At 57.2% G+C, this 20,245-nt stretch overlaps 1 protein-coding gene across 8 annotated transcripts in view; it reads right to left on the bottom strand.

The window, feature by feature from the left end:
• C2CD2 (C2 calcium dependent domain containing 2) overlaps window positions 1-6,504 on the bottom strand; it is a 50,538-nt gene extending 44,034 nt beyond the window's left edge. For all 8 annotated transcript variants that reach the window (XM_027041560.2, XM_027041561.2, XM_053220534.1 and 5 more), the window contains exon 1: window positions 6,091-6,504. In XM_027041560.2, coding sequence (XP_026897361.2) covers window positions 6,091-6,363 — 273 coding nt within the window. In that variant the 5' untranslated portion in view covers window positions 6,364-6,504. The remainder of the gene's footprint in view (window positions 1-6,090) is intronic.
• Between the last annotated feature and the right edge of the window lie 13,741 nt (window positions 6,505-20,245).

Here is a 20,245-nt window from a genome sequence, read left to right as displayed (position 1 = left end):
ACTTATTTCCGAGCTCTGTGCACTGAAAGGGTCTGGAAGGAATGAGACCCCAGCAGTAATGAGCACACACGATGCCCAGATCTTGGTTTCTAAACACCTCCCCAAGGAAAGGCATCAGCACTGCTGGCAGAAGTGGCTGAACCCAGGGCTGGAAGAGGGGAAAATAAAAAGCTGGAGAGGAGTCTAGAACAAACGTCTTGTGGAGTCACGAAGAAAGGAAGTGTTAAATCAATAGACGTTTGGTATCGGGATGGAAGAACACAAGAGGCTACCAAGAAATATCCACAAGCCACACAAGTGCCGATCATCGAGTGGATACGGACAAGGAGGAGACAGGTAGCTCTTTCTCGCGGTAGAATTGCAATGAATAAACGCAGGAGAGAAGGAAACGGAGAACCATCAGCCACAAACTGTACAGAAGCAAATGTGGCAGACCAGGTACACCCTGGATGCCTAAATCAGTGAGCTGAAGTTTGACAAGTGCCAAATTTACATCGTCTCAAAGTAGCTCCCCGAAGTATCTGTTCACCACAAAGGCGAGGACAGGAGACAAGGTATAAAGCAGAAAACCCGACAGAAACCATCCTAACCACGGGACCGAGGCCAACGTCCCAGCAGTAAGTACTCTGACATCACAAAGCCCACGATACAGGACACTAATAGGGGCACATGACTCCTGTGGTTTCACAGCCCAATCCTGTAAAAACACCAAACTGAGGGGCATGGGGCAACACGACAATCCATCCTCTTCAGAGTCCTCAAGGTCATGCAAGACAATGAAAGCCTGGGGAACGATTATAGACTCAGGGAGACTGGGCGAGACCACGGTTCAGTGCCCGCCGTGGGACCTGCGTGGGACCCCGGAACGATGAAAGGGTACTGGCAGACTGGGTGAAATTCGAGGAAGGTCTTCAGCTGAAGGCTTTGTGCGGATGTCAATTCCTTCTCTGTCACACTGCTTGTATCAGGGCACTAGGAATTCTGGTAACATTGTGCCGATGTTAATTTCTTGGTTCCGATGCTATGTTCTGGTTATGTAAGGCTGGGCGAGGAAATGTATGGAACTCTGTTATTTTTGTAACTCTATCTAAAAGCAGTAAAAAGTTGTTTTGTTTTCTTTTTAAAGGCTTTGCAAGGAAACTGCCCACCTTTATTGACCCTTCTTCCTACCTGCCCTACACGGGGCCCATCTCACCCGTGGTGGACTGTTTTCCAGGTTGGACCCCAAACTGTCCTCTTCTACCGAGGAAGCACAGGGAGGTCAGGCTTGCCCAAGGTCACACAGCCCCAGAGCTGCCTTCTGGCCTCAATAGGGCACACACTGTTCCAAGCCGTTCGAGAAGTCCCCTCCCTCCTCAGCAACCCACGGCTGGGCCGGTGGGAATGGAAGTTAGCTTTGGCCGCGTTCAAGTTGACGTACGCAAGACACCCACTCTTCCTTCCCCCGAATTCCTGTCTCTTTAGGAGAACGGGTGAGCGCAAAGCCCAGCCGGAACTGGAGCCTCCTCCCGGGTTGCGGATTGACAATTTGCAAAGTCATCAGTGAGCCTCGTTTACTGTTGATTCTTTAGAAGTGAAAAACAAAGCACATGAAACAGCTTGTTTTGCCCAGGCTTGGCCGGCTCCCAGGGAGGGAAGGCCTGTGTCCAGACGGGGTGATGCACGTGCCCCCCCCCCCCCCGTTCCTCCTCCTCCAGGGACAGGTTCCTACCAGGGCCTGACATTCACCCCCCGACTGCCACCTGCTCCAGGCCAGCCTTGTGCTGGGTGCAGAGGCGGCCGTGCCCGGAGGGTCGGGGGTCTGGCCGGGCTCACCATCCCGGGAGCAGACCAGGGCACAAGTGACCACGAGGTGCAGGGAGCAGGGCAGGTGGCTGGGCTGGGGCTGGGGCAGCATCCTCACAGAACGGGAGGCCCGGGGGCCTCTGCGCTGCGACCTGGAAGGTTAATGAAGTGTTCCGGACAAAAGGAATGGCCCGTGGGAAGGCCCCACAAGGACAGAACCCTGAATGTTTGAGCAACAGAAAGACAATCGGTTCAGGGTGGGACAGATCCACGGCCCTGACCCAAAGTCACCTTCACGTTCTTACCGACTGACCTCGTATATTGTGGCCGCGCGCGCCGGTCACGAAGTTTGGATTTTTTGTGAGCGCTGCTCAAAGCTCGCGGCGAAAAACTGTGAAGTCTTGTCGCTTTGTTTACTTTTTCAAATGTCAAGGCTCATACACAAGTCAGAGCTATTAATAACACGGTTCAAGTTCACACGGCGTCTTTTTTTTTTTTTTTTTTTTTTTTTTACAAAGACCACAAATTGTCCCGCAGTGCTGGTCCTCTGCATTGAGAACATTCCTCCGAAAAAATCCCCAGGCAAATGACTCAAGAGACAAATAGCTTTGGTGACCCTCCTAACTCAGGGCCTCAGCCAAGCTGGGCAGCCCCCTTCCATCCAAGTCGAGAAGCACCGGCCACGGAACAAAGCCCTCGCTCTGGGCCCACCTCCGACCCCCCACCCTCCCCCCGTGTGGCCCGGCAGCGTCTGCCCTGAGAGGGACACCCTGCCCCGGCTGCCCGTCCACCAGCACCCTGGCTTCCAGGGCCTCCTGGCTGGGTGCTGGGGACACACAGCACCAGCGGGGCCGCTGACGCTCACCACAAACCGCTTTGTAAACATTCAGGTAAGTGCAGGGGGGCTGGAGGGAGAGCGCCAGCTGTTGCCTTGGGATGCTGGGGTATTAGTTCCCAGGCCGGCGACTGAGCCAGCTCTGGCGGCTTTCTGTTCTCCGCGACTCAACCGCCACCAGCTGGATGGGAATCCCGTGTTTGCAGCACCAGGGGGGACGTGTGGCTGGGTGGGGGGGACCCTGATTGCCTGGTGGCCGGCTGAGGGACAGGGGTGTCTCTGCAGGCCCCTCACTGGCGAGAAGCTACCTGGGGAGCTGGGGACAACCACAGTATATGCTGACTGCGTTTGGCCAACCTACCGGGTCTGAACTGTGGGGCGGAGGAGGGGCAACCCGTCTGTGCTCCCCAAACCCCCGGCACCACCCCACCAGCTGGCCCAGCGGCAAGGCTTTCCTCTTGTGGCTCCCCGAGTCACCATCCCGCCTAATTTACAAATGCCTCTGGAGCGAGAGCCGGAATCCCAGGGGCCCATCTGACACGAGCGGCCTGCACTGCCACAGTCACTGGTCATCCGGGGTCAAAGTAGAGGCCGCAAGTCACTGATCCGTCCTCGGACGCCAGAGATGCCCATTGTTAGGACGCTAGGTCAAACAACTGCGCCCTTTCACCCTTTGCGGCTGTGCCTCAATCACGGGAACGTGTGGGTCTCAAAGAGAAACCTGCCATGCACGGCGAGCGTGACTCCAGCCACGGGCACAGCACAGGGACACCCGCCCGGGGGCTAGGTGAGCCCGGCCTCTCCAGCACACGGAAGGGGCTCTGCTACAGAGTTTAGGGTTCCCTCCAGAGTTAAAATTCAAAGCTGGAGCAGAGAGCTTACGTGGGGAAGGGCCACTGTCTCCGGTGACAGACAATTCCACCTGCATGGAAGATGCCAGCCAGTGTGTCCTCAACCCCCCAGTGACGGGCTGAGAAGGGGCGTCCCAGGCCAGGGCAGGGGCAGGAGGGCACCGCTAAGCTGCTGCTCTGGGGCGGAGAGCAGGCTCCGGGTGTCAACCCTAATCGGGGATTAGCGGGAACGGAGCCGGAGGAGGAAGACAAGGGAAACTCCCGCGGGGCTGGCCGGCCACCAGGGTCGGGACAACCACTCACGCCACACCAGCACCTGCTCTACCCAGGCCGCCAGTCAGCGCGGGGACAGCGGTGGGCCTGGACAGGGCAGGGTACGACGACTCACTTACCCAGATCCTGTCTGCAAAACGTGCCATCTGAGATCAAATCAAGCAACACTTCCAGGCATCAGGGCGGGCGGAGAAACACCAGGCACCCACAGCCGATCCGCACCTGACACCACGATGGCAATGAACCTGCGTCCTCGCAAAGCCATCAGAGCAGATCTGCCTGTTTTCAGCTTGACCCCGGTGCATTACTGCCACTTCCGGGCAGACACCGGGGAAACACTGATGTCTAAGACCCTGCAGGTGTGGCCAGCAGCACGTACAGAACAGAGAACACACAGGCCAAATCTCTGTCCCCGAACACAGAGCGCGGCCCGCTCCCACACAAAAAATGCGGGTGACCTGGGCAACACCTTCAGCTATTTCTTCGGTGTTCTCGGCTTTACCTGGCCGACCAAAGACCAATTCCAGACCAGAGCGTTCCTCCTTTCTTCCTCAACGCTCCAGGCACGTGGGTAATCTGGAAGCATCCCATCTAAGGCAACCCTATTTTTTTTAGGCCAATCAAGAAACGTCAAGACATGAAGAGACACGACTGAAGCAGGGCCATCCCACATCTGCAGGACGCAAGGGTCATGCCTCTGCGCCGGAAGCTGTCGGGAGTCCCACGGTTAGACGTGAGGGGCGCCGCAGATCACGCGGCCCAGGCTTGCTTGAATTTGACAGAGACCTGGGAAGGGGCTCCCACCTGTTCACACCACCAGCCCAAAGTATGCGCGGCCACGGAACCCAGGCCCACGACGCCAGGTCACCCGCGGGGGTCAAAGACAGCGGCCTCTTGGGGAAACGAATCCGTGTTTGCGCACATGCATGAGGTCACATGGCTTTAAGTCCCCCACAAGAGGTGGGGTGGTTCCAGAGTCTCTGGCTGGCTCAATCAGGAAAGCTCGTGACTCTCGATCTCAGGGTTGTGAGTTCAAGCCTGGGTGTGGAGATAACTTGAGAGAGAGAGCGAGAGAGGGAGAGAGGTGAGGGGGTGCCCCTGAGTAGGAGATGTCCAGCTCTGGGCAGCTGGGGCACAGATTCTAGGCATCAAGACAGACGGCAGTCAGCTGACCTTGAGCTGTTTTGTTTTTTTTTTTTTTTTCATCTAAAAGGTACAGTTTATTTTTTCAATAGCTCAGAACACGGTCTTTTGAGTTGATGAATTTATATTCATTTACACTCAAAGACTCTTCGTTTTTTAAATCTCTGGCTGGGCACGTCAAGGCCAGGGGGAAAGACCAGCCAGAGGGGCCCCTAGGGACTATTCTGGAGGGTGAGGCATCCAGACACGAAGCGTTCACTCTCCTTAAAGCGAATGGCCACAGGCTTCTCCCCTGAGCTGCACAGGCAGGTGAAGGAGGGTGACAGCCAAGGGTGATGAGCAAAGACTGGGGGGTACCTCCCCAAACACACCAGGCCTCGATCCCTCTGTGGAACGCCTAGAAAGAGTGGACGCCAGGGGCTTGTCATCAAGATGTCTCAAGTGTAAAAGTAAGTCACCACATCATCAGCCACGGAAGAAACACACCACAGGAGAACGCAGGAGCAGTTACGTGATAAGTCCCTGAGCTTTGAGGGCGGAGGCAGCTGGCTCCCGATCCCAGCTCGGCCACCCACAGGCCGTGTGACCTTGGGCAGGTCGCCGAGCCTGTCTAGGCCTCAGTTTCCCCACCTGTACAATGTTGACAACGCCTCTGTGCCAGGTGTCGTGAGGACCCAAAGAGCAGATCGAGGTACCGAAAGCCCCCCGAACAATGTCCCGCAAGTGGCTGGCACTCAGCAAACGGCCACCACCTCCATGGGTCAAGGAACGCAGGCCTTTGGGAAATACATTCTTGGGCAAAAATGCATTTCTACACAAGGGATCATATTGGGGTCACGGTTACTCATCCATCAGGTGCAAAAGCAGTAAGTGTCCCGCTGGTACCGGAATCCACCTGGGACTCCAGAAGGGGCAGGGGAGCCAGGAGGGCAGTGGGCGCCTCCCACAAGTCCCTCCCAGGGCGCCCGGGGTCTGGCACACGTGATGTGTGGGGGGCAAGATCCAGCCGCTTTGTCTTGGTCCCCCATCACGGGTCCTTCGCTCTCCGGTCTGTCTCCTAACTTTCCAGAGCGCTCTGCCGCGGGGGAGGCTCACTTGCATCAGGCCGGGGCTGTGGCGAGGCTCCAGGGCAGAGCGCTGCCGCGACCGCCCGCACCCGGCCACCAGCCCCGCGGCCACGAGCCGCCCTCGCAGACAACTCACCCCTTTCCGTTCGGCCTCATCATTCAGGGCGGTCACCCAGGCGGCCTGCCACTGGTTCCTCCAGCTGTTCAGCGTCAGGATCCAGGCGAGCAGCGCGTCCGACTCGGGGCGCCGGCCCTCACCAGGCTCGGCAGCCCGCCGCGGGGGCCGGGGTCGCGCCCTGGCCAGCGCCCACTGCGCCAGGTAGAGGCCCACCGTGCCCAGGGCCACGACGAAGAGCGACACCAAGAGCAGCCACTGGACCTCACCGAGCCACCAGCCCAGGCGGGACATGGTGATGGCGCATACCCGGCGCGCCTGGCCCCAACTTCCCAGGGCAGCCCCCCGGCCGGGGTGCAGGGCCCGCGGGCGACGAGCCTAGGACATGAGCGCGCGGCCGGCGGGGCCCGCGGGGGGCGTGGAGGGGGGCGCGGCGGGGCCGGGGGTGTGCGGCTGGCGGCGCGGGCCCGGAGGCCGGGCGGCCGCGCGGGGCGAGCAGGAGGCGATGTGCGGCCGCGGCCCGGGACTGCGCCCCGGCCCCGCACACCTGGGAAATGGGGACGCGGCGCCCGGCGTTCCCGACCGGCGCGTCTGGGCAGGTCCCGGGCCGCGGCCGGCGAGCTTCCTCCTCCGCGCGCCGCCCCGGGCGTCCCGCCCGCGGCCCAGCAGTGGCCGGAGGAGGCTCGGGCCGGGGCGGGGCCTGCGGGGCCGGGACCGCCCCTGCGCCCGGGCCGTCCCGACCGCGTCCCCCCCAACCCCCCGCGTCCCGCCCCACCCTCGGCCCCTTAAAGGCCCCGCGGCCCGACGCCCCGGTCGGGCCCCGCCCAACCACGTGCGCGCGCCGCTCTGCCCTCCGGCGACCGTCGCGGGCCGTGGCGGGGAGGGGGGGTGGGGGCCGGCCTCCCCCCGCGCGGACGTGGCCCCGGCGTGGCGCCGCGACAGCTCGGTGCGCGGGGCTTTCCAGCTGGGTGGACCCCAGGGCCGCCGCGGGGCTGGCCGGCTTGGCTTCCGTGCGCGTGTGTGTGTGCGCGCCTGTGCGCGTGGAAGGGTGGTTTCTAGGATCACCATCTGCCCAGCGGCAAGACACTGTCTGGCTTTAACGGACTCGGAAAGTCCCCGGAAATCCACGACTAATCCCTGAAGTCTGGAGGGCCTGGAGCCTGGCCTCTCCGGCGGCGTGCTCCTGCCCCAGAAGGTCTCAGAAAAAAAATGCCCCAACGTCGTGTGGGTGTGTCGTTGCGCGTTGTGCGCGTGTGTGTCGTGTGTGTGTGTGTGTGTGTGTGTGTGTGTGTGTGCGCGCGCGCGGGCGCGCCTGCGGCATGCCCCCTGCGCCCCTCACCTGGGAGACTTGGCCCCCATTCGTAGGAAATGCCGCAAAACACTAGCCCCAGATTCTCCAAGGCCGAAGGAAAGGCCTAAATCACAAAGTAGTGAATCGCAGGTATTTTCTGCAGCTGTTAGAGGCGGATTTGACCTTGAACTGGGCTGGCCAGACCCAAGGGCTTAGCCGTCGCTCACCTAGCCAGGGTCAGCCTGGTTGCTAACATCACTGGGGATTCTGGCTCTGGGGTTGCAGGGGAGGGGTCCTCCCTGCTTCCCCCTCAGCCCCTCCCTGCCCCTGCACTGGGAAAGTAAAGCCTTAGAAGCTGGCTCAGAGGGGAGTTCGCTAAGGAGACAGGCTAGTTTGGCAGATCTGGGATTGGGGCCTAGATCTGGCCCACAGGAGAGTGGCATTTTTGATATTTACTATGCAAGAGCCCTGGGAACAGTAGAGCAAAGAGAACCACGGATGATGTGCTAAATCTGTGCTGGACGCCAAGTGTTAAAGACAGGAGTGAGGTGCCTGGTTGGAGGCAGGGGGTCAGCACAAGGGCATATGAACAAGTGTGTGTGTGCGTGCGCACGCGTGGGTGCATGCAAAGGCCCTGAGGCAGAGAGGGCAAAGGGGTGTGAGAGTTGGAGGCAGTCGGGAGGTGGGCGGAAGCTGGAACTGGAGCCCCCCAATTATGGGTGGTGGATTGCGCCCTGGAAAAGAAGAGGCAGGCTGTCTTAATGAAGCACAGAGCGGGAAAAAAAATGGAATTTTACAAATGTCACTGTCAGCAGAAGGTGGAGGGAGGTCCGGTCGGAAGGAAGCCGGAGGGGGCAGACAGGCCAGCTAGAAGGTGACCCCAAGCATCCAAGAGAAGGGTTTAAACGAGGCCTAGTGCGTGGCCGGGAGGGAACAGGCCCTTACAGGAGATTATTGCTTGCTTAGAGGCTCCAGGCCAGGAGAGACGAGGGTGAGTTTGAAGTTGTGGGCAGGGAGTAGCAGAAGGATGAAGGAGTTTACACCCCAGGGGCCTTTCTTTGAGAAAGAGGAAGGGATTGGGAGGCAGCTGGTCCAGGAGCCCTTGTGAGAAACAGAACAGGAAGCTGGCAGGGAGTGCCCAGGTGAGCTGGGGGCAGGGGGCGGGGAGCGAGCCCTTACTTGGCACGTCTGATATTAGAAAGAGGAAGCAGAATGATCCTGGGAGCTTTCCGCAAACTACCTGGCCATTAAACATTCCCCTGGGGGGAATGGGGGGGGGGGGGAAGAACGCTCCTTCTTTAAGAAATCTCTCCTTATTTGGAGGAAACACCGAATTACGTTCTGACCTGTAGCCAGATCCGTGCAATTGAATAATTCGGGTACTGCTGCCCCCTTACCAGCATATCAGGGATAACTAGATACCTGGGGCTCCGCGTCTCCCTGTTCTGGCTGGCTGTGGCCTTGTCCCCGGTTACCAGACGGCCAGTCCGGTGTGACTGGTGGAACCAGTCTCTTTCCTCCACCGCCGCCGCCGCCGTGTCTCCCAGGCGTACTCGCCCACTGGCTCACTTAGAGGCTTGAAACAAACTGTAAACTAACAACCAGCCCTTGGTTTGGAATTTGTCACCCGGCTGTAAGTTTTTACAAAGGGAATGTAAACAGGTAGATGCTGACTGACTTCTGTGTAGAAGAGAATTGAGGGGAAATGAGGGGTGGGACGTGGGACGGGCGACCGGGAAAATGCAGGTGGCCAAACCATGCGACAGGAACAGAAACATCTCGGAAGCCTGGGAGCATGCCAGGCTCCTTCCGCCTCTGCTCCCAGCCACTGTCCCCCTGCGCCCGGGCCCGTTCATCCCCTGCGTGGAGGACCTGGCCATCAGCACCCTGGCTGGCGATACCCCCCGCTCTCGGCACAGTCCCGTCTCCGCCACCCCGAATCCCTTTAGCCCAAGGAGCCGGGATGCTGCTCTCTGCCCAGAAAGGTCTCTCCTCGCCACCAAACCTTCCAAGATGTGGTGGGCTCCAGCAAGTTCCCGGAGCTGGTGTTAACCCTGCCTGAAAGAGAGCCAGGCTGCTTTGAATGGAGCTTCTGTGAGCAGCTGGGGTGGGGGTGGGGGGGGGCCTCAGGGCGGGGCTGGGGCCCTTGGGTCCCGGCCACCCTTCCCGAGCCAGGCTCTCATACTGCCGCCCCAGGGAGACCGTCTTCACGTGAACCTACAGGACCCACCAGAGACAGCAGCCTACCTGGAACTCTCTAGAAGGCATCACTGTGACCCTTGGACCAGGTGGTCCCACAGTGGCAGGGAGGCAACAGTAAAAGCTGGGTTTTCCAAGTCTACTGCAGAATGTTCTGCTGCTTGTGAGACAGACCACAGGCTGTGGCAGAAAAGGCTCCATTGGTCCCTTTTTTTTGTTTCACGTAAAGAACATTTCCAAAATGTAGACACACATGGCCTGCTGGGTGATCCCCATCCAGTCCCTCATTTGGGGGGACTCTGTGCATCCCAGGAGGGAAGTATTTTGACGTCTTTTCCTGCCAAACCAGGAGGTTCCGCGATGATGTTACATTTTAAAAAATTAATAAGTGTCATATGTGTTTCCTATCTATAAACAAAGTTACACATGTTAACATTTCAAGTTGTTCGTTGCCATTGAGCCACCTGTCCTTATGGATGTTTGAAAGTGCTTAACCCAAAAAATCAGGATGTATAGACTTATTCCCAAGTATACTCAATCCCAAGTAATTATGCTAAGTTTGCAGAAGGGGAAAGGAGGAGGTCCTGGGAGTTGTAGTTTGTCTGTAACTTGGTAGAGAAGTTCCTTCTTCAGTTCGCACGGTTGTGATCACCTCTTGAATCATCGCGTGTGCTCGGACGGCTGCAGCTGGGGCTGTGGACGACCCCGAACCGAGTTTAAACTTGGACAGACGACCCCGGATTACAAACGTGCAGTTTCCTCCAGGGGCGCTGCACGGAAGACATTCCCAGAATTCCCTCTCGGCAAAATGCCTTCGAGATTTGGCTCCAGGGGCCTGGGCAGTGGGGTCTGAGGGGACATCTGACCATCTCCTTGGCTACGTTCACAGGGCCCCGGTCATTTCCACAATCCGGAGGCTCGGGGTGTCTCAGGCTGGCTTCCAGTCTTGCCGCGGTGGCTACAGGGCACCTGTGAACCCTGTCAAAGGTGGCCCACCACCAGGTGCCTCAGTAGGTCAAGGGTCTCTTGATTTTGACTCAGGTCATGATCTCACTGTTCACGAGTCCGAGCCCTGCGTCGGGCTCTGTGCTGACAGCATGGAGCCTGCTTGGGATCCTCTCTCTCTCCCTCTCTTTCTCTCTCTCTCTCTCTCTCTCTCAAAATAAATATATAGACATTGAAGGTGGCCCACGACCAGAGTCAGGCTCTGTGCCAGACAAGGCTTCCCTCTCTGTTTGACCTTGACTTCTCCTTCCTCCCCATTCATAGGACTGGCTGACGAGCTTCATCCTGGCGCATGACCCCTTCTCTGGGGGGAGGGCAATGGTCCTGGCAGGTGCACTAACTCCCGCAGCACAGCACGGAAGGGCTGGGAGCCGCCCCCCGGCGGGAGTGACTGCCACAGAATCGGCCCCGGCCTCGCTGCACGACCCCGTGGTGGGGGTCCCTTCGATGCCCTGCATGTGGCCGGGTGGCTGGTGGACAGACGCCATAGCTGGCGCTCGGCTGGACGGGCTCACTTCGTCTTCAGGGCAACGCGCAGAGGATAGCATCATCCCGTTTTCAGAGTGAGGAAGCTGAGTTCAGAGAGGCTGAGTCACTTACCCAAGGCCACACAGTGAGAAAGGGGCAGAGCCAGAGTCTGATCCTAGGGAGTATCTGCCCCAGAGCCTGTGCTCTTTCCCTCAGCATGCTACGAAAAGAGGAAAACGTTAGAGGCTGGAAAGGAAGGGGTCCCGTTTCTCGAGTGCTTGGGCGCAGATACGTCCAAAGAAGATGAATTGCCTTTTGTGCTCTGAAGTCCAGGGGGCACGGACTCTTTCAAAACCAGAGGGGAAGGAAGTTCATCGAGGGTTCATTCGAGGGACTCACAGGGAGCTTCTGCTCTGGCCCAGGCCCTTCCTGGGGAAGACAGATTCCTGTCGCAGAGCCTGCTGGAGTGGCTGGGTAACTAGATCACCGTCCCGCAGATGCCCACCAAGGAGGGTCCGAGGGGCCATCCCCCCACCAGCAGGGCCTTCCGGGCCCCCCACCTCCCACCCTGAGGGTGAGCTGTCAACAGGATGTGCCCTCAAATCCCAGCCTGGCGATGGACCCGTCGAAGAGCCTGAGTCATGCCGCCCTGCAGGGAGGCGGGGTGGGGAGGGCTTGGGGCCAGAGGCAGGGCTTGGCCGCCTACTGTGGGCCAGCCGGCCTGCCAAGAGCCTGCCCTGGGCCACCCTGATGAATGCGGTCCCTGCAATTCTGCGCCCACGCCGGGTGGATGCAGGAATGTGACCCAGATGGCAGGCCGCATCCCTGCCAGGTGGCCCAGTTAAGCCTCCTGCACGATTGCCCAACGGCAAGGTGACAGGGCAGCTGCGCGTGCACGCGAGGCCGGGACCTAACTTAGGCACGAGAGGTTCAACCTTGCATTTTTAAAAACTCTCTGGTACGCTGAAAAGGTCCTTCTGAGGAGGCAGTCACCTAAACTGTGTGTTCTTCCTCACTCACCCCGTTGGAGAGTCAGATACATCTGCCGTATAGACGTCGGGTTCCTAGGGGCTCTTCAGGTGGCAGTGGGAGCCTGGCAAGAGGACAGGCTGGAAGAGAGAGAGGAAGGCACTGAGGACAGAGACCCACCCCCCGCCCCTTGTTGGGACTTTGCTGTGGCCTGGTCTGCATCAGAGGCCCCAACAGAGGGTGGCGGCCATGGGGACCTCCTGCTGGGGTCAGCCCCCTGGGCCACACCAACGAATGTGTGCTGCTCCTAGCTTCTCAGAACCTGCCCCATCCACCCCTGCAATCCCCCTGGTGTTGCCGTTCCCAGTGCTGACTCGGGAACAACACAGGCTTGATCCAGGGGATGGCTCAGCTAGAGAAGGGCATGCTCAGAGCCGATCAGCCGGGCCCCACAGGCCGGAGGAAGGGCTCAGCCACCCGATGTGGGACTCCGGAAGTCTCCTCCTGCAAATGTAATTAATGTCTTAATTAATTACATTTAATTAATTAAATGGGGGGCATAAGGATAGAGTCAACTAAATATCTGGAGAGGTGGGGTGGCTCAGTCGGTTAAGCATCCGACTTTGGCTTGGATCATGACCTCCCGGTTCGTGGGTTCGAGCCCCCGCGTCGGGCTCTGTGCTGACAGCTCAGAGCCTGGAGCCTGCTTCCGATTCTGTGCCTCCGTCTCTCTCTGCCCCTCCCCCACTCGTGCTCTGTCTCTCTCTCTGTCTCTCAAAAATAAATAAATGTTAAAAAAATTAAAAAAAAATATCTGGAGGGGTATTTCACCTCTTTGAGAGTTAAAGGACACCACCATCAAAGCACTTTTTTCTTTTTAAAAAGTACTTTTAAATATTTATTAATTTTTGAGAGAGAGAGAGAGAGTGTGTGTATGCACAAGCAGGTAAGGGGCAGAGAGAGACAGAGGGGGAGACACAGAATCAGAAGCAGGCTCCAGGCTCCGAGCTGTCAGCACAGAGCCCGACGTGGGGCTCGAACCCATGACCAGTGAGATCATGACCTGAGCCAAAGTCGGATGCTTAACCGACTGAGCCACCCAAGTGCCTCCTAAGGGCCTTTCAAACATCCCAGGAGCACCTGTTCACCTACAAAGTCATTCACGTGCTCATCACAAACGACTACTGGCCCAAATAACCCAATAGGACAAAGCGAGCAATTTTGCTGGTCTGGAAAATCCTTCAGCGTGGGCACAACCAATCCAGCGATTACAGGGGGCAAGTGTGAATGCCTTCCATCTGCGTGCACTTTACAGTAATTCCTGTAATAAGCAACCCACCGGGGACAAGGTGGCCCGAGGGTGGCGGAGACAGACCTGGAATCCGCACGTTCCCTGCCATGATCCTACGCCGCGCAGCACGTGGGCACGAGCCTGCAGAGTCAGAGAGCAAGTCTTCACCCGGATTTGTCGCCGTTTCTTATTTTTCAGTGATTCTGATGGAGTCATCGTCACCCCCACCCAGTGCGAGGTGTAATTGTACCCGTGCCCCCCTGGGGTCACCACACCCATTCTCTCGGCGCCTGGTTTCCCAGGGTGGGGGGTACCAGCTCCGTCTCGGGGACCCCATCCTTGTCGCTGAGCTGGGAGGGGGAGGAGCCACCAGGGCAGGGGGATGCCACCTGAGGGCCCCAGAGTCCCTTCCGGCTCTGCCTCCCCGTCCGGTCCAATCCGACCTTCCCTAGGTTGAGGGGGCCACAGACATGAAGCCAGGAACTCTCTGGAGGGAAGCAGCCCAGCCTGAGTCCTCGGGGCTCTTCCCCAGGTGACAGAAAGAAGGTGGCTGCTGGGTCCCGGGGTGGGGGGCGGTGACAGCCAAAGGTCCCCCTTTAGCCCTCCCCTTTCTGTGTGTTCAAGCACCCAAGGATCCTTCCTGGACACGTTCCTGATTATCCACACGGGTATCGTCTGAACTGCATGCTTCTGTGTCCGTGAAGATGGGGGACCAACCCTGCCCCCACACCCGTCTGGCCCACATGCCGCGGGGGTCACGCCAGCAGCCTTGCTAACGCGCACTCGATCTTCGATCTTCGCTGGACAACAGCAGCAGGTGCAAGGCCTCCCCGAGGGAACCGGAGTAAGCGCAGGATGGTTTCCAGGGGCTCACGTCCCATTGTTCCCAGGCAGGACAGAGAGGTGCAGGCTGGCTGGTCTTTGTCACCGAGGAGCGGGACGTTCGAAGCCAGGGGCCAGCAGATGAAACACCAAGTGGGTGGAAATGAGACCCCCACATTGAACAGACCCCTTCGAAAGGCACTAGAGAAGGGAATGTTCCAGGGGTAAAGGGGGGTGTCAAGGAAGCTGGTCCTCACTGACGCCGGCTGCACGACCTCAGAAAGTCCAGGCCAATATTTGTATGAAGCGGGTAGCAGGCTGGGAACACCCAGGGCTCCCGCAGAAGTCCCCCTGCAGGGCGACAGCATTCACTGTTACCCCGGAGGCCCCTTGGCCACACTGCTTCGTGGGACACGGATGCCAGGCTGCCCAATCTCCAGGGGAAGCCGGCAGATGAAGCCACCTAGGGTCTTGTCAAAAACCACAGCCCCCAAGTGGTGTCACTTTGGCCGGGTCCCCGAGCCAGGAATTTACACGTAACCTAACTGTGGGTCCAGCCTCCCGCAGAAATGTAGTCTCAACCTGGGAGTCAGGAGTTTTCTGGTGGGGTCAGACGGGGTGACCGGTCCCCTGGACCTTCCCCATTGCCCCCACCCCAGGAAGAGGAGGGGATCTGCGGGATCAACCCCCACCCACCCAGGGAAGGTGGCCCGGCCTGAAACAACCCTTCCTTTCTTTTGCTAATAACTTCTTTGTCCCACCCTCCTTCCTACGAAAACCTTCCAACAGAAAACCTTCCATTTTGTTGGAACGCGAGCCCCCTGTACTCGCTGGATGGGGCGCTGCCCCATTCATGAGTGGCTTAATAAAGCCCGTCAGATCTTCAAATTACTCGCTTGAATTTTTTTTTTATTAAAAAAAATTTTTTTTAACGTTTATTTATTTTTGGGACAGAGAGAGACAGAACATGAACGGGGGAGGGGCAGAGAGAGAGGGAGACACAGAATCGGAAGCAGGCTCCAGGCTCTGAGCCATCAGCCCAGAGCCCGACGCGGGGCTCGAACTCACGGACCGCGAGACCGTGACCTGAGCTGAAGTTGGATGCTTAACCGACTGACCCACCCAGGCGCCCCTCGCTTGAATTTTTTTAACAGTCTTAGCCAATACAACTGAGTTCAGACAAATCAATAAGTAAAAATAAAGAGAATTAAAGGGAATTAAAAACGTGCAATTTTTGGATTTAGCCCGCAACGTGCCATGACACGGTCCAATTGGACAGGACTGCCCCTGGTAGGGGCCCGAAGTCCAGAAAGTTCTGGAACTCCCCGAGAGCCCCCTGGTTATTACGGACACCGCTAGGGCTAACACGTGTATACTGCTCACAATCCCTCCTGAGCTGGGAGCAGCCTTCGTAAAGAAGAAAAAAGGCCACCCTGCAGCTCAGCGTCCTTCTTGACAATTCTCTAAGGCCTCAGTCCCATCAGAGGGGCCTTTGGAAATCATCTGGCATTTAGTCCAAGCAGTTGTAGAGGGCCGGTTGGCATTACTTGCTGCAGTAATAAAACCGTGCATATTCATTAAAAAACATCATGGCTCCTCTGTGATGAGGTATTTTTGGGGTGACAGTGGGGTTCGTGGGGTCCGGAGCCAACGGCCGAGAAAGAATTCTTGAAGTTGTCTTTGGCGCAAAAAGGTCGTCTTATTGAAGCCCTGGGACAGGACCCAAGGCAGGAAGAGCTGCCCCGGGGAGCAGGCGCGGAGACTGGTTTTATACCATGGGGTTGGGGGTGGTAAAGGCCAGAGGAAGTTTCCAGTGAGATTTTCCTATGCTAAAGAAGACTTCAGGATCCTGGAGGCCTAGCTATTGTCAAATTAGGGTTGTTTGCCCTCTAGCAAAGCATTAGCGGTAAGACAGTAGAGAGTTCCTGGAGAGACCTTGTACTCTGGGCCTCAAGTAGTTGTCAATGGGCTGCAGGTTAGAAGGAAATTTAATTTGATCTGTCATTTCCTTCTGCCTTTGTTTCCCACGTCACCATGGAGGGGTGATGTTGGGGCTCCAGGAAACGGAGTCTATAGGTTTCTGGAGATTAGCTATTGATAAGATCGCCTTTTTCTGGTGATTTACTAAGATACTTGTAAATAGACGGAGACTCAGGCCGGGTAGGACTGTGATCTCATCAGTTAACCATTTGTTTCTCCCCTTTCCTTTGTTCTCGGGCAGCCAGGGGTGCCTGAGGAATGTCACACAGGTCCCACTGTGGAGGGAGGGGGTTGGGGTGGGGGGTTCGGCCTGTCAGCGTGCCTTAAGCTCCCTCATCACTCTGCAGTGGAAAATAAGACATATCTGGGGACGCCTGGTGGCCCAGTTAGTTAAGTGTCCGACTTCAGCTCAGGGCATGGATCTCACGGTTTGTGGGTTCGAGCCCCCGCGTCGGGCTCTGTGCTGACAGCTGAGAGCCCGGAGCCTGCTTAGGGTTCTGTATCTTTCTCTCGCTCTCTCTGCCTCTACCCCGCTCGCACTCTGTCTCTCGAAAATAAAGAAACATTAAAAAAAAAAAAAAAAAAAAAAAGACATGTCCAGGCCAGGCCTCACCCAGGCCTCTCCAACGGGCAGACTCCAGATGCCGGGGCTGTGTGTGCCCGGCCGTTGGTTCAAATGCGCTTAGCCACCTGGCTCGCGGAGAAAATGGTCTTTCAAAAACAACTATTTTGTCTTAAAATACATTTGATCTAGGAAGTTAACACAAAACTGAAGGAACGGGAAAAAGACGGTTGACATGAAGTTCAGTTGGTGCCAGAGATGCGTTTAGTGCGGAGGGGCAGGCGGGGGGGGGTGGGGCTGTCCTGCTCTGTGTGGGCCGTGACCCTGAGCCCTCCGCCTCCCCCCACCGCCCACCAGCTAGCAGCGCATGGAGGAGGGGGGGGGGGGCGCTCCCGGCCCCTGGGGCATCGCAGGCTGGGGACAAAGCAGACACAGGACGTGTCTCCTCTCTGTCTCTCTCCCCATCTCCATGAGGGTGTCCTCTGGGAGGTCCAGAAACCGGTGGAGGTGAGTGACCCAGATGCTCTCTCCTCACCAAAGCTCCTCCCCCTTCCCAGACAGTGTGGAGTCAGCGACATAGATGGCTTCCTGCCGGCAGCGGGTTTGTGACTTACGCACAAGTCTAGGGAGAGGTGGGGAGAGCCAGCCTGCCAACACCGCAGGTGACAAATGAGAGTCCAAACAGGGGACGTCCAGAAGGCCATTAGAGGAATTGTCCCCGTGCCCAAGGCTGCTGCTCTTGCTGGACTGCCCACGGGACCTGATGACTCTGTCACCACAAGACGGGGAAGGGGGAGCCAGGGAGGACAGGAGGTGCCAGATGAGCCAGGGAGGCGTCCTCTCCTACATCCTGGAGCTCTGGGCACAGCCACCAGACTGCAAGATTCCGCCGACAGGAAACGTCCAGAACAGGCAAGTCCCTGGAGGCCAAAAGCGGATTCCTGGTTGCCGGCGGCTGAGGGGAGAAGGGGGTGAAGACAATGTCCTGGAACTAGATGGTGGTGATGGTCGCGCAACACTTTGAGGGTACTCAAGGGTTAAGGGGCGCCTGGGTGGCTCCGTCAGTTACGTGGTGACTCCTGATTTTGGCTCAGGCTGTGATCTCTCAGGTCATGAGTTCGAGCCCCGTGTTGGGCTCTGCGCTGACAGCGTGGAGCCTGCTTGGGAGTCTCTCTCTCCTTCTCTGCCCCTCCCCCACTCACACTGTCTAAATAAATAAGGAAAAACATTAAAAATGGTTAAAATGGTCACATTTATGTTACGTGCATTTTACCACAGTTTTTAAAAGGGAATCAACTGATTGATTCAACAAACACTGGAAGGGGCGCCTGGGTGGCTCAGTCGGTTGGGTGTCCGACTTCAGCTCAGGTCATGATCTTGCGGTTTATGAGTTCAAGCCCTGCGTCCGGCTCTATGCTGACAGCTCGGAGCCTGGAGCCTGCTTCGGATTCTGTGTCTCCCTCTCTCTCTGCCCCTCCCCTGCTCATGCTCTGTCTCTCTCTCTCTCTCTCTCTCTCTCTGTCAAAAATAAATAAACACTAAAAAAAATAAATTTAACAAACACTGGGAAGAGGTCCCCTGAGTTCACATTAATGGTACAGCTTCTGCTCTTAATAAGGCCCAATATAAAGATGATTCACTTGAAGAACATTCCTGGTTTTGTGAAAACCACGGAAGACTTTGGTATTTGACAAGGAGCCTTCTGGTATGTGTGTAATACCCCCCCACATATGCATTCATACACACACACACACACACACACACACACGCGCGCATTCATACACACACATACATATACACACACATACACACATACATTCATATATACACGTACACACATATACGCATATACACACCAACACAGACACATACAGACACACATAACACAAATACACACATACACGCACTCTCCGCTGGGTCAGCTCCCAGGTGAACCTATTACAAGACTGGGTCAGGCTTCCACGGGCTGCTTCCTGCTGCCTCTGGGCTCAGAATGAAATCAAGCTGCCCCATCTCACAGGTTTGTTCCCCACTGGTTTCGGATCGGTCCTTGGGTTTTCCATGATTCTGGTCGATATTTCATTTACTTTGGTAACATCCTTGTAAGAGGGGACTACATCAAGAGGTTTGCCTATAGACCAAAGCGTTTGCATTATCGTGAAAAATAAAATCAGATCAGCGCAGATGTTTGCTGGTAAAGGGGGTGCCCGGGGCCCTTCTCACTTGGCACTCGGTGTCCTAGAGTCTCAGGGGTCACACTGTGCTGACGACTCTCTTGTCGTCCGGGGAGAGGAAGGGGGTGCATGGGGCATTGGCCGGGGCTACAAGGGCCGAGCTATGACAGCCACCTCCAAAATAAGACGCCTGCAACTATTTTTAATTTTAAGGTTTCATTTCATAGGTTCATATTTCCAGCTTTTTAGGAGGGAAAAAGCCAGTGTTGGCTCTCTTTTCTCTTTTCCCAGCGGCATCTGGTCATTTTCCGGCCTACTGCATTCCTGTTCTCTCTGCTTCCATCCAAGCCGTCACCCCAGCGTGGTCCACCCCAGCACGGGCCGAAATGCGCCTCCTCACACACGGCCGCCGGCAAACAAGTTCTAGAATTTCGGCCTGTTCTAACTTCTTACCCAACGCACGGAGTAGTTTCACAGAGTCCTTTCTCTGTCCTGCTCCCCACTAAGTGTTTCTTCCTTTTTAATTCTGGCCTCGCTCGTCATCTCTTCGATATCCTTCTGCCTTTTATTTTATCTGCAGATTTGATCAATGTTAGTATGACTTCCAGGCCTTGGTTCAAGAAATGGGTGTCAAGCCCTGGGTGAGGCACGGGAGAGAGGGTGCAGGGGGGGTCAGTCAGGAACGGCCCAGGGCCTCCTGGGTCGTGGTTCTCGAGGCTGGCTCAGCAAATGCCTGTGGGGCTTGGAGCTCTGTGCTCTGTGTATATAGTCCCTGCTCTGGGCCGCACCTCCTGTCCTTGTGACCTACATCTTCCCTCAGCCCTGCTCTGGCACCCAGCTGTGGCCAGGGAGAGGCCGGCCGCCCTGTGCCCCAGTGGCACCAAGGATCTCTGCCCTGGGTTCTCTGTCACCTCCATAGGGACTGGCACAACCTTCTGGAACACAGGCAAGTCTTGAGACGCCAGAACGTGAAGATGCGCTTGGTGAGAAGACGAAGGCAAATTCCTGCTCCCTGGTGTCCTCAGCCACGGGTCTAGAACCAGAGATGTTCACGGGCCGTTCACGGGTTTTAGGGACCTGGCTGGCTTTGAGTCTTTGCTGCTTGCTCAGTTTTTCGCAAACCACCTGCTTAATGATCCCGTGTAAAATGTGGTCAGGGATCAATGTCCGCATTCCCGGATTACCTTAGGATCTCGGAGGGAGGGGGACCCCGGAAAATAGCACCCTCCTCCTCACAGGGTTGCTGAATCCGCTGGGGGTGGAGTAATGAGCAAGCCAGGGTGTCACCACGGGCCCCTGGGAGCGGAGTGGAGGACTGGGCCGGAGGCCCGTCGGCCGGGATGGCGTGTTAATGCTGAGCCCCCAGATCGGGTAGATCCAGGCACCAGAACACAGGCAGGGCTGAGGGGGGAGGA

Source organism: Acinonyx jubatus, chromosome C2 (genome assembly GCF_027475565.1).
Source record: "Acinonyx jubatus isolate Ajub_Pintada_27869175 chromosome C2, VMU_Ajub_asm_v1.0, whole genome shotgun sequence".
In the NCBI taxonomy this organism is placed as follows: domain Eukaryota; kingdom Metazoa; phylum Chordata; class Mammalia; order Carnivora; family Felidae; genus Acinonyx; species Acinonyx jubatus.
Note: the sequence above shows the minus strand (reverse complement) of the source record. Positions and strands in the feature narration are given on the sequence as shown.